General features: G+C 38.1%; 1 protein-coding gene across 1 annotated transcript; it reads right to left on the reverse strand.

The window, feature by feature from the left end:
* Positions 1-1,497: 1,497 nt before the first annotated feature.
* LOC127430907 (organic solute transporter subunit alpha-like) lies at positions 1,498-5,573 on the reverse strand. Its single transcript, XM_051681048.1, has 7 exons — positions 5,487-5,573; positions 5,284-5,357; positions 4,848-5,012; positions 4,553-4,557; positions 2,688-2,905; positions 2,439-2,544; positions 1,498-1,904 (listed from the first exon to the last, which is right to left on the reverse strand). The coding sequence occupies exons 1-7, from the start codon at positions 5,571-5,573 to the stop codon at positions 1,849-1,851; spliced, it is 711 nt and encodes a 236-aa protein (XP_051537008.1). The 3' UTR covers positions 1,498-1,848.
* Positions 5,574-13,474: the final 7,901 nt, after the last annotated feature.

Here is a 13,474-nt window from a genome sequence, read left to right on the forward strand (position 1 = left end):
ATTTATGGCATTATTTTTGATGACATCCTCACTATGCAACATTTTTCACAAGTGCCTAAAACTTTTGCACAGTACTGTATATACATTTTAATTTGGAGTAAAACAGGCTGAGGACGTTTTCTGGTTTTGTGAGAATCACCCAAGTAAAACTGCAACTGAAATGCAGTGATTTTGTGTGTGCGTGTGTGCGTGTGCCTGTGCATGTGTGTGTCTGTGTGTGAGCAGGTTTAAGTGGTTTACGAGGACTTTTTTTGTAGGTTACAAACTGGTAATTACAAGGGTATTATGCTATAAATGTGGTTTATGAGGACATTTCTAGTGTCCCCATAATTCAAATCGCTTAAAAAACATACTAAACGATGTTTTATTGAAAATTTAAAAATGCAGAAAGTTTTTTGTGAGGGTTAGGTTTAGGGGATAGAATCTATAGTTCGTACAGTATAAAAATCATTATGTCTATGGAGAGTCCTCATAATGATAGCTGCACCAGCGTGTGTGTGTGTGTGTGTGTGTGTGTGTGTGTGTCTCTGTGTCTCTTTATGTGTTTATTAAATGTCTACGTGTTTGTCAAGCCGGACCCAGCTTCCTCCTTTGCCATCTTTGACGCTTTTATGTTGAATCTCTAAACTGTGTTGACTGTAATGAAGATTTAATATCAATTAATTTTTTTAATGCCTTGCATAAAATGTCCCTACTCATCTATCACTGATAGAACTTTAGGTCTTTATTTCCATCCTGATAGGCTGGCTGTTCATTTTCTTGCTATTGTGCAAATAATCAAATTATAATTAATAAAGTTCAAGTGCCTGAGCCTGACCAGAGGAAATTACTGAAAGTCTAGAATACCCTTTTATATAAAAACTTAATTAAATTACAACATAAAAATGTATCTGTGTATATATATATATATATATATATATATATATATACACACAATATTGGGTAGATTATTTCTGAAATATAATCTGGTAGTAATTACAAAAGAAACAACTATAATTATAATCAGTAAAAATCTTTAGATCTAATCTGATTACTTTGGATTAGGGTACTTCTTAAATGTTTTGATGAAAATCTAATTTTAAGTGTATTAAGCACCAGCTTACACTCATTTACACTTCTTTGCACTTTTATTAAACAAGAGTAAACATAAAATCAAACAACAATTTGCTATTTGTCAGTACAGGTTTATATGTTATTATTACACAAATTACATATACTTTTTAAAAATTACAAAAACGTGACCCTTCAGGTTTTTGAGCCATGTGAATTTTGAACACACACACACACACACACACACACACACACACACACAGACACAGAAACACACACATACACATACACACACACACACACACACACACACACACACACACATGTTGGTTATGCTATACTTGTGAGGACCCTCCGTAGACATAATGCTTTTTATACTGTACAAACCATAGATTCTATCCCCTAACCCTAACCCTAACCCTACCCCTTAACCTAACCCTCACAGAAACCTTTTTGCATTTTTACATTTTCAAAAAACATCATTTAATATGCCATTTCCCTTGTGAGGACCACCCAAAAGGTCATAGCGTTCTATCTTTAATATGATTAGATTTTTGCTCTTGTATTTCTGCAACTAACACTTGATATCATTGATATTTAGCAACAATACATGTTACTATGTAAACCTCTCACAAATATATATACAGCATATATATCATATTCTGCCTCCCATGTTCTTCCTTCTTTCTTTCAGGCCACATGCTCCCCTGTAGTTACAGAGCTGATTCTTGTGTTGCAATCATTCTCATTCTCAGGTGGCCACAGGGTAAAGGGCTCGTAGGTGTGTCTGTACAGTATTCAGGCCATGAGTGTGATGATAAACATCTCCATGATCATCATCTGCTGGTGCAGCACTTAAGAGAGTCACCAACAAAGAGGGTAGAAAGTAAATAACTGAATGAGCTATATTTACATCAATTAATTATATTCACTTATGGTTTTGTATGTGTGTGTGTGTGTGTGTGTGTGTGCAACACACTCTCACAGCAAAATTGTAAGGACTGAGAATGAGACTTTTCTAAATTTGGCTAATTCATATGATATCGTACAACATTCACTTCAGCGAATGACATCGCTGGACATTGCAATACACGACAATTACTTGCTTCTGTCACACACAACAGCTTCCTGTCATGTTTACACACTCTACTGATCGGTTAGGTTTAGATAAGGGGTTTGGGTAAGGGCACAATATTGATAAGCATGTCCTTGACACCTCACTCGCTGAACTTGCACTTATTTCTGCATTACACATCCGGGCATTTGCACATGATAAAATCGTACGAAATCATACGAAAGAAATCATACGAAATTATACGAAATAGCCAACTCGTAAAATATGTAAAAATGTTAATGAGATTGGGTTGGTGTGTGAGTAACAAACTTACTAGAGCCATGTGCAATGGAAGAGAAAGGTGGTGAGCAAGCAATGAACCCCTTCATGGAAAGGATGTTGATTATAGCTGCTTGCAACTGACTGAGTACCAGAATCAGCTGAAATGAGACATACAGAGATCAAGTTGGGGACCTTTGTACACTATATGGAAGCACACAATTCTCTAGAATGTCACTGTATTGAATGAACTGTCTGGTCAGTTATAAGTGGAGCTTTGGTGAGTCAATGAAGCAAAGCTGACCTGGTACATAGCATACTTGGGAACAATCTTGCAACTGCATAGAGTCTGTTTTAGATGACTGAACATGATGCCCACAGGCAACAGAGCAATAATGGTCAGGACTCCAAGGAATGGGTTTATCCAGACAGCAGCTCCTGTGATCTCCAACTGTGCGTAAACAATCATTGCATGGAAGATGCATTTAGGCGAGGCAATGTGTACCAAAGACACAGGCCAGACTGTGAGAAATGGATATAAAAATATGGATTGGTTTGTGGATATAAGCTTTTAGAAGGGGAGGCTCACGTTAGAAGGGTGAAAGTTTCCATTTACATACAGGTGCATCTCAATAAATTAGAATGTCGTGGAAAAGTTCATTTATTTCAGTAATTCAACTCAAATTGTGAAACTCGTGTATTAAATAAATTCAATGCACACAGACTGAAGTAGTTTAAGTCTTTGGTTCTTTTAATTGTGATGATTTTGGCTCACATTTAACAAAAACCCACCAATTCACCATCTCAAAAAATTAGAATATTTTGACATGCCAATCAGCTAATCAACTCAAAACACCTGCAAAGGTTTCCTGAGCCTTCAAAATGGTCTCTCAGTTTGTTTCACTAGGCTACACAATCATGGGGAAGACTGCTGATCTGACAGTTGTCCAGAAGACAATCATTGACACCCTTCACAAGGAGGGTAAGCCACAAACATTCATTGCCAAAGAAGCTGGCTGTTCACAGAGTGCTGTATCCAAGCATGTTAACAGAAAGTTGAGTGGAAGGAAAAAGTGTGGAAGAAAAAGATGCACAACCAACCGAGAGAACCGCAGCCTTATGAGGATTGTCAAGCAAAATCGATTCAAGAATTTGGGTGAACTTCACAAGGAATGGACTGAGGCTGGGGTTAAGGCATCAACACAGACATGTCAAGGAATTTGGCTACAGTTGTCGTATTCCTCTTGTTAAGCCACTCCTGAACCACAGACAACATCAGAGGCGTCTTACCTGGGCTAAGGAGAAGAAGAACTGGACTGTTGCCCAGTGTTCCAAAGTCCTCTTTTCAGATGAGAGCAAGTTTTGTATTTCATTTGGAAACCAAGGTCCTAGAGTCTGGAGGAAGGGTGGAGAAGCTCATAGCCCAAGTTGCTTGAAGTCCAGTGTTAAGTTTCCACAGTCTGTGATGATTTGGGGTGAAATGTCATCTGCTGGTGTTGGTCCATTGTGTTTTTTGAAAACCAAAGTCACTGCACCCATTTACCAAGACATTTTGGAGCACTTCATGCTTCCTTCTGCTGACCAGCTTTTTAAAGATGCTGATTTCATTTTCCAGCAGGATTTGGCACCTGCCCACACTGCCAAAAGCACCAAAAGTTGGTTAAATGACCATGGTGTTGGTGTGCTTGACTGGCCAGCAAACTCACCAGACCTGAACCCCATAGAGAATCTATGGGGTATTGTCAAGAGGAAAATGAGAAAAAAGAGACAAGGCCACTGTCAAAGAAACCTGGGCTTCCATACCACCTCAGCAGTGCCACAAACTGATCACCTCCATGCCACGCCGAATTGAGGCAGTAATTAAAGCAAAAGGAGCCCCTACCAAGTATTGAGTACATATACAGTAAATGAACATACTTTCCAGAAGGCCAACAATTCACTAAAAATGTTTTTTTTATTGGTCTTATGATGTATTCTAATTTTTTGAGATAGTGAATTGGTGGGTTTTTGTTAAATGTGAGCCAAAATCATCACAATTAAAAGAACCAAAGACTTAAACTACTTCAGTCTGTGTGCATTGAATTGATTTAATACACGAGTTTCACAATTTGAGTTGAATTACTGAAATAAATGAACTTTTCCACGACATTCTAATTTATTGAGATGCACCTGTACTGTACAATTGAGATCACAGAAAACAGTCTTGAGAATAGCAAACTGAAGAGATGCAGCCTTCATCCAAAATAACACACACCTGGGTTAAAAACACTGCATTAGTTGCAAAGCAATGGCATTAGTTATTATTGTTGGAATATGACAAATGGCAGAGTAATGAATCTTTGTGCCAGTAGCAGTAGCATTTGACATGATAAAAATGCAAATTGTAACAAATATTACATTTGCTGAGAAAAGGAAATACTAATCATTGCCTAAACAGGACTGAGCTCAGGTGAGCTATGTTTACCATGTAATAGATACTTTGGGCAGGCAAAGGTAACAACAGCAGCAAGACCCAGTTCTGATCATCAATGTATTATTCTTTGCTTGAGAGTACTTTAGAAATGCTTCTTCTCCTCCACACTCTTCCAGCAATAGGGTGAAGAATTTATAAATTACCACTGCAAAGTATCTATAGGGAGAAAGAAAGAAAAATCTCATGTTGTGGTGCTAATCTGAACTACAGAAAAATAAACAGAACTACACCAAATTAAAACAATTTAGAAGGGTCTGCATAAATTATTAGATTTAAAGCCTCTTAGAACATAACTGCTTAAAAAAATGTTGGGCCATCCTCAGTTTCTGTGAGAATGCTCCACCATTATAAAAGTATAAGTTATTTATTACAAGAAACAGGTTATTAACATTGCATCTTGGCCTTTACTGCTGAACATGTAACTTACAAGTTTGCGGTCAAATCTGTGAATATAGTAGCCCTTTGGATCCATATTCTGAGACATGCCATGGTGGCAAAGCCCTAAAAGTGAGAAGGACAATAAGACTTTCAGTATTAAACTATGAAAATCCATTATGAAAATACAAATCAATAAATATTGATTATATGACGCCCGCAGTAACAATTTTACAGGTACAATCAATGTCTTACTGGGGCAGCTCCATTCACCCAGATGATGGTGGTTTTCTTTAGGAGGAAACCATTTTGTTTCTCTTCAAGATACAGCAGCAAAGACATGAGAAAGAATTTAGAAAATATAAAAACTCCATAAATATCCAGTTCAATGAAAAAGAAAAAGAGAGAGATGCTGAGGTCTGTACCCTTCATTGGTTGCTTGGTCAAAAATGTCCAAAACTAGTTCTCTTTAGTCTAAAGAAGCACATGAAATAGTTGATTCCCCTTCATCCATTCTCTTTTAACATAATGTTTAACAGTGCTTGGAGAACACAGCCAACAACTGAATTCCCACTTCAATACCAGTAATTAGTAACACTGTCTTTGGTCATAACTACTGTTGCAACTACTGTTAAATTGAATCTAACAAATCACCGATTCTTGAGATAAGGGACAAAACCTGTCTTACATACAAAAGTCATCTTTTTGTTCAAATAAAATAAAAATACTGGAATAGTTAAATCTAAAGGAAATGTTTACACTCAGGGTATTTATTACTTATATTTTTAAATATTTTCATTAGACTTTTTTTAATGCCTGCTCTACTTGGAAGCATATGTAACTTAACCTGTTCACAGCAAGAAGTCACAATGCTAAACTACCAAACAAAGTGTTTCAAAATGCAACATATTCATACATATGAATATCAAATGAAAGTTAGGGACCTGTATGATATCAAACAATACATAAAGTAAACTTTAAATTATATTTTCCATAAAAAACTGTCTATCAAATTTGAATCCTCACTTTGTGTCAACTAAGTGTCAGATTTTTTTATAATCCTGAATAAATCAGACAATGTCATGGTCTATAACTCTAAGTACCTCTTTCCCACTTCCTGCTCATGGTAGATGCAACAGTAGGACACGTGGTTTGGTAAGTTTGATATTTTTTTATGTTTTAAACACACAATGTTTAAGTCTCTGTGGTCACTTCAATATGTTAACAACATCATTCCCATTATGGTTATTTCTGTAAAGAATTGTGGAATAATTTTGGCATTTTAGTTTAGGTTATAGGGGCAACTTCAACTGAGGAAAAACTCTAAATGGCCCCAGAGTACAACACATGGTCAAGATGGAAAAATATTCAATTTTGTCAACTCAGTCAGAATTTTCAGACTAGTGTGAAAACAGAAAAATGTATAGAATTAATTTTATCACTTAACTCCTTTACTGAATACTATTATTAGATAATTAAAGACTTTACACTCTTGTTAGATGGATCAAATTAATATAGCATGCTTTTTAGTGTGTCTGATGACACAAATCACAGTAAGATGTAAGTTATGAATTGTCAAGAAAAAGTCAGAAAAAGCGTTTTTATAAAAACCTGTTCCCTTACATGGTTCGCTAGCTGAGACCTTTATCTACAAATATATCTATTTCAAATTAATTTAGTATTAAAAAATACTAAACAACAAAAATAATGGTTGTAGGAAAATCACTGCAATGAATACAGAGAACAGTACTGAGCCAGTAATTAGGTGTAAGATTTAGGAATTACTGTTCACATGAGTTAATATGACAGGAAATATCTTGTTAACAGAGAATAAGGTTACAGTTCAGCAAAAGCAAATCTGGTGTCAATGGCTTGTTCAAAAAATATAGACTACATGTGCTTCAATAAACATTTTAATCCTATTAAACTAATCCCAACACAAGCATCTTACACACTACACAGCCATTTAGGAAAGTTACATAAGACATGTGAAATCTATGGAAAATGCGACCTCAGCAACAATTTTTGGACAGCAGAGTACAGATAACTGAAAATAAAAAACAGATGACCTACGATTTATGACGTCGATAGCCAGTGGAGGTGTTTGTAAACAGGTGGGACTGATAATGGTGATCAAATATAGTTCTATAGTTATAGTTCTTGGGAAACTATGAAAAGTGTTGGTGAAATACATCACTATAGCCTATATGAGGACCAAAACCCAGACCATATGTGAACAAATCACACTATTTTCCCTAACATTTAATTATGGTGGCTTTGTTATTCTACAAACTTATATTACTTTTATTTTTATTTATTTTTTCAAAATCCCTAAGACGAGAACTAAATTTCTAATTACAACTCACATGTATATTCGTTCTCTGGGAGCTGGGTTAAATGAGCAAGCACTGTTTCTGCATTCCTGACATAAATCAGACCCTCAGTCACCCCACAGAGGTCAAATATACAAATGACCTGTAACATTTACAATTATAACATAACCTGAATAAATACATATTGTTGAGAAGATTATGATTACCTTTTGATTATAACAATTGTTAGTGTATGTGTTCAATTCATCAATAGGCCGAAGAAACTGGGGTAAACCAGTCTCCCTTCACTCCACCATTTTAGACCATTGTGATGTGAGGTTCAAAAACCTCACAGTGGTCTAAGTGAGATCACTACAGGAGATGAGAATGCAGACGCATTTTTCCCTTGCGGGTCACACTAGTCTCTTCACCTCCCCATGAACATGCTGGAACCTAAATTCCAGTCCCCATGGAAGAGGCTCTCTACATCTCCCACTCACAACACGGCATAGATGTTCCCTTCTTTCATTTCAGACTTTGGGTTCGGCGACAGTTTCAACAGCTAGTCATGTTTTCAGCAGGGTTATATTTCTGTGAACAGACTTAAACACATAGGAAAAGCAAAACAAAGGCAAGACAAACAATTCTCCAAAACAATTTAACATTGTTTCTTTCATTTAGACATCAAGACTTTGACTTAGACTTCTAATTTAATATTGTACACTGTTTTATTCTCTGAATTTCCTATGTAGGCCTAAGGATCAATTTCATCTTTCATCAAAAAAAAAAAAAATCCTTCACTTTAATTTTTGGTTTCTCAAAAACACCTTTTGACTGAACCCCCGCATCAGAACTAAAGATTTTCTTACTTTATTTCCTTTATTTCTCTGGCTTCATCTAAAACCTCAAAGAATATAAACATAAAGCCACATAAAAACTTGAAGGGTTTAAAATTCATCTGGAATTATATCAAACACTACTTCCATAGTAAATGGATAAATTATCATGAATATCTTAACATGTTTTCACATTCAAGGTTTGCTTGTCAGACTTAAGTTACAAGATAGAATTTTATCTAGACATTTTTTCCCAATTGGTTTCACCTTTGTCTTGTAAGGAAATACAGTTATACCCAGTAAAAAGACCAGTCTGTTCAATGATGACCAAGAGTCAAAGCTGAAGTTTCAATCAATAGAGAGAGAGTGTAATGAAATTCTCCACATTTCCAAAGGCAAAAGACAGAAACAGAAAATGAGTTGAGGATCTAACCTCAAACGAACTTAGATTACAGAAACAACAGTAATTATAGGCATATGCAAATTAATTGACATCATCTCTTATGAGTACGGAGATCTGATAGATGAACAGTACAGCCAATTCTAGAAATCTTACAAACATGACGTTCTGTTTAACTGTGTAAATGCAATAATTCAAAAGAAACACTAAGTCAAGTTGGTAAACAGAAATAGGTCAGAAATGAGTCTTCTCTTTAGATAAATTGGCGTCCAGTTCCTCTGACTTAGTCACATGATTCTCAAGACTACAAATAATCCCTCCAATGACATCATAAGACAGAACACAACATCTTTTCTCTCAAGGCTGAGACACACTCACTGGGACTCAGGTCTTATACAGATGTATATTTGTTCTCCGGGAGCCGGGCTAAATGAGAAAGCACTGTTAACAGCATTCATGACATGGGTCAGACCCTCAGTCACACCTCAGAGGACAAATACACAAATGACATGTAACATTCGTAATTATAACATAACCAGAATAAATGCACATGACTAAAAACGCTTTGATTACCTTTTGACTATAACAATTGCTAGTAAATGTATTAAACTCATCAATAGGCTGAAGAGACATGGGTAAATCCTCCCCTTCAGACTAATGTCTCTTTTACAATCCCCAAACATTTATGTTTAAATTGTTATTTACTGTAAACTCATCTTTAAAAAAAATAAAATAAAAAAGAGCAATCTTAATCTTTAGTCACCAGCATGTTATTTATTTATTTATTTATTTATTTTAATCATTATTATAAGAAACGGCCATGAGCTCAATAAAAGCATAATGAAAAGTAGTAAATCATCTTTAAATCACAATAATTCATCATACAAACATTCCAGTGTTTATTTAATACTTACAGTCTCCAAATTCATGCACTTCCTTGTCTGCGATGGTTCTCAGAAGTCAAAAATTATAAATGATAATCTTTTGCACAGGGTATGACCCCCCGATGGAACAGTGACACATAATTTTTTGTATCTAACACTGTGATAAGCTGCTTGAGTAATGCGGTTTTATTAAAATGCAGTCAGGCTGAGTGGAACTCACAATTTTTGAGCAGATTACTGTAGACCTCCTGTAGCATGGGGGGAGTGGTCATGTGTCTGTCTGCGGGAGAGGGAAAGTGGTAAGGCTCGTCACCTGGGCTGTAATTACTCTAACACCTGTCTCTCATTATAGTGATGGTGGAGGGAGACCTGATAAGGCTCGCCAGAGCATCAGACGAGGAGAGAGAGTGGCTCAGAGCAATAGTGTATGAAGGACCAGCAGCAATAGCCAGAGACTGTGTATATTGAAAGCCCTATTTGAGTTGGCCACTAAGAGCTGTTTCTTTGTTTGTATTAATCTGAAGTGTGTGAATAAATATTCAACTGTTCGCTGTCTCCTGACTCCTCCATTGCCCATGAATTTGGATCTTTCACAGTGGTGCCAAAAACCCGGCTTTGGAGGAGAATGCTTTTATGGAGTCCGTACCACTGGGCGAAGTCTTCAAGACCCTCGTCAGCATCCAGCAAAATCAGCATCAAACCCTCCTGGAGCAGGAACAGCATTTTCAAGTCCTGCTCCAGGCACAAACGGAGGACTGGCAGGTGATCCAGAGCCTGATCGCCAGAGAGGGGACTGGCGCTACGACCTCCCCGGAACCCACCCCACCCACTGCCCTGATGAAGATGGGGCCGAATGATGACACAGAGTCCTTCCTAGATTTGTTCAAGAAGATGGTGGAGGTATGGAAGTGGCCTCCTGACCAGTGGGCGGCCTGCTTATGGCCCCTACTCTCCGGGGAGGTGCAGCTTGTGGCACAACAACTTCCCGCCGCCAGCCTCCTTGACTACCAACACCTAAAGAAGGCCATCCAGCAACTGGTGGGTCGTAGCCCCGAGCAGAGTCAGCAGCTCTTTAGATCCCTGAGCTTCGGGAAGTACGGCCACCCGTTCGCTTTTACCCACCAGCTCCGGGATGCCTGCCAGAAATGGTTGCTGGGGGAGGGAACCCGTGGCACCTTGGAGGTTGTCGATCTGGTGGTACTGGAGCAGTTTGTCTCCCAACTTCCTCGAAAACTATCCAAGTGGGTCCAGTACCACCACCCAGCATCACTGGAAGAGGCTGTCCAGCTGGCAGAGGACTACATGGCGGCGTTTCCAGGAGGCAGCGATACAGTGTTTTTTTCTTCTTCTCCCTCTTCTCTCTCTGCTCTCTCTCCACCCCATGTGTGTCACTCTCCCCCACCAAAAGGGCATATACATCAAGCTTTGGTGGATTCAGGTTGTTCCCAAACCTCTATCCACCAATGCTTGGTGCAAGGTGGGGCATTGGGTAAGAATAAACAGGTGAGGGTGAGGTGTGTGCATGGTGACATTCACAAGTATCCGGTGGTTACCACTGAGATACGATTCAGGGGGAAAAGGCATAGAGTCGAGGCCACGGTTAATTCCCTCCTCACCCATCCACTAATTCTGGGAACCAACTGGCCTGGTTTAAAAAATGTATTGAGGGTAATGTGTGTGGATGGGTCCTGCAAAGTGGTGTTGTGGTGTGTGATGTGCAGTGCTATGGCTGGAGAGGTGGTGCCAGGGCTGTTGATGGTGGCCCCATGTCATGATGATGCAGATGAGGGAATTCCTGTACTCAGGGGCTTGACCCATTCCAAGTGGGATTCGAACTAGGGTCTCCAGCATGGGAGGTGGGTGTGCTAATGAGGAGGCTAAAGCCCCTGGTGTCAGTCGCTAGTGCGCCTCTTGAGGCCAGGGGAGTGAGGTTTACACATTCGGTACAGCTATCACATACCAGCTGGCTCCTGTTACACAAGCAAAGCTTTAAACTCCTCACATCTATCTTGTTGCCCCTGTCATCTTATTATTAACCTATTACCTATCTTTTTCTTGATTCAGTCAAAGAAATCTCTAAGGACTACTTTTTCCCTCTTTCGCTATTCCTCAGGATAATGAACTTCCATTCTATTTGGTATTATGACAATCACTTTTTAAACTAACAGAAAAATAAGTTAAAGTTTAGGTAAAAGAAGTAGAAAATAGGCACAATGGAAATATGGAGAACACTTGAACATTGTAACATACCAGTCTCAAATTTTTCAACAAATATATATTTTTCAACAAGCGGTTATTAATACACCCTTGATCAACCATACCTATAACTGTTTTTAGTGTGCACATTTCTAAATATCTCACAGCTGCCTAATCTCTTCTGACACTGAGTACAGGGCCCCTTATCTGCATGGAAACACTGAACAGGTGCCACAGAGTTCTGCAGGTCGATCACCTTGTAATACTTAAGTGGTTACTCATCTAATTTTTAGCTGCTTTTTCACCATCGAGCCGAACAGTTCTGAGCATGGTACGGAATGGTCACAGTAGCATTTCCACTTGAGCACGGTACAGCACGGCATGATTATAAACTGTTCTCAGCCCGGTTAGCTAACCATACTCAACTGTTCTGATGGGATGGTTTTAGTATGTGATGACTCGTTTAGTGTATCTTCATGATTTTATGATGATGGTTTAACTAATATTGTGGCCTACATTTATTTCTACATGCCTTTTTCATCAGGTAAGTAGATTATTTTTTTCATGCTCAGTGGTTAAGGCTCTGGGTTACTGACCAGAAGGTTGGGGGTTCAAGCCCCAGCACTGCCAAGATGCCACTGTTGGGCCCTTGACCCTATCTGCTCCAGGGGCACTGTATCATGGCTGACCCTGCACTCTGATCCCAGCTTGGCTGGGATATGTGAAAAAAAGTATTTCACTGGATATATGTATAATGTGTGACAGAATAAAGGCTTCTTCATATACTATTTTCATATTATACTTATTTAATATTTTGTCAATAAATATCCTTTTTAGCCAGTCTGGGAACTTTTACCTTTCTGCATGTTCGTGTCCAGTGGTAAACACAAGCCCTCAGCAAATGATGGGAAACGTTGTGCCTTTTTCTCTTTACCTTCTTGCAACATGGTCTGTGTTTTTGCTGAATGTTAGCAGAGTAAAACCAGTGGAAAAAGCAGTCCTAAAAACTGGAATATGCGATCATCCTCCATAGAGCACCACATTCGCTCCAATGTTTACCTCTCACAGCATCGTTGAATTCCTGCTTGAAGTTTTGAGCCAGGAGTGGCATAAAATCACCCAGCAGCAATGTGAAAGACTGGTGGAAAGCATGCAAAGACGCATGAAAGCTGTGATTGGAAATCAGGGTTATTCCACCAAATACTGATTTCTGAACTCTTCCTATGTTAAAACATTAGTATTGTGTTGTTTATAAAGAATATGAACTTGTTTTATTTGCCTTATTCATGGTCTGAAAACACGACATCTTTTTTGTTATTTTGACCAGCAGTCATTTTCTGCAAATAAATGCTCTAAATGACAATATTTTTATTTGGAATTAGGGAGAAATGTTGTCAGTAGTTTATAGAATGAAACAAAAAAGCTCATTGTACTCAAACACATACTTATAAATAGTAAATCCAGAGAAACTGAACATTTGGAGTGGTCTCTTAATTTTTTCCATCTATCTATCTATATCTATCTATCTATCTATTGTACATATGTGACAGTCTGTCTGACTATCTAACTATCTAGTTTAAACTAGTTTATACTTTCTGACAAGGCTTTGTCAAGC

This window comes from Myxocyprinus asiaticus, chromosome 40, assembly GCF_019703515.2.
Source record: "Myxocyprinus asiaticus isolate MX2 ecotype Aquarium Trade chromosome 40, UBuf_Myxa_2, whole genome shotgun sequence".
Taxonomy (NCBI): Eukaryota; Metazoa; Chordata; class Actinopteri; order Cypriniformes; family Catostomidae; genus Myxocyprinus; species Myxocyprinus asiaticus.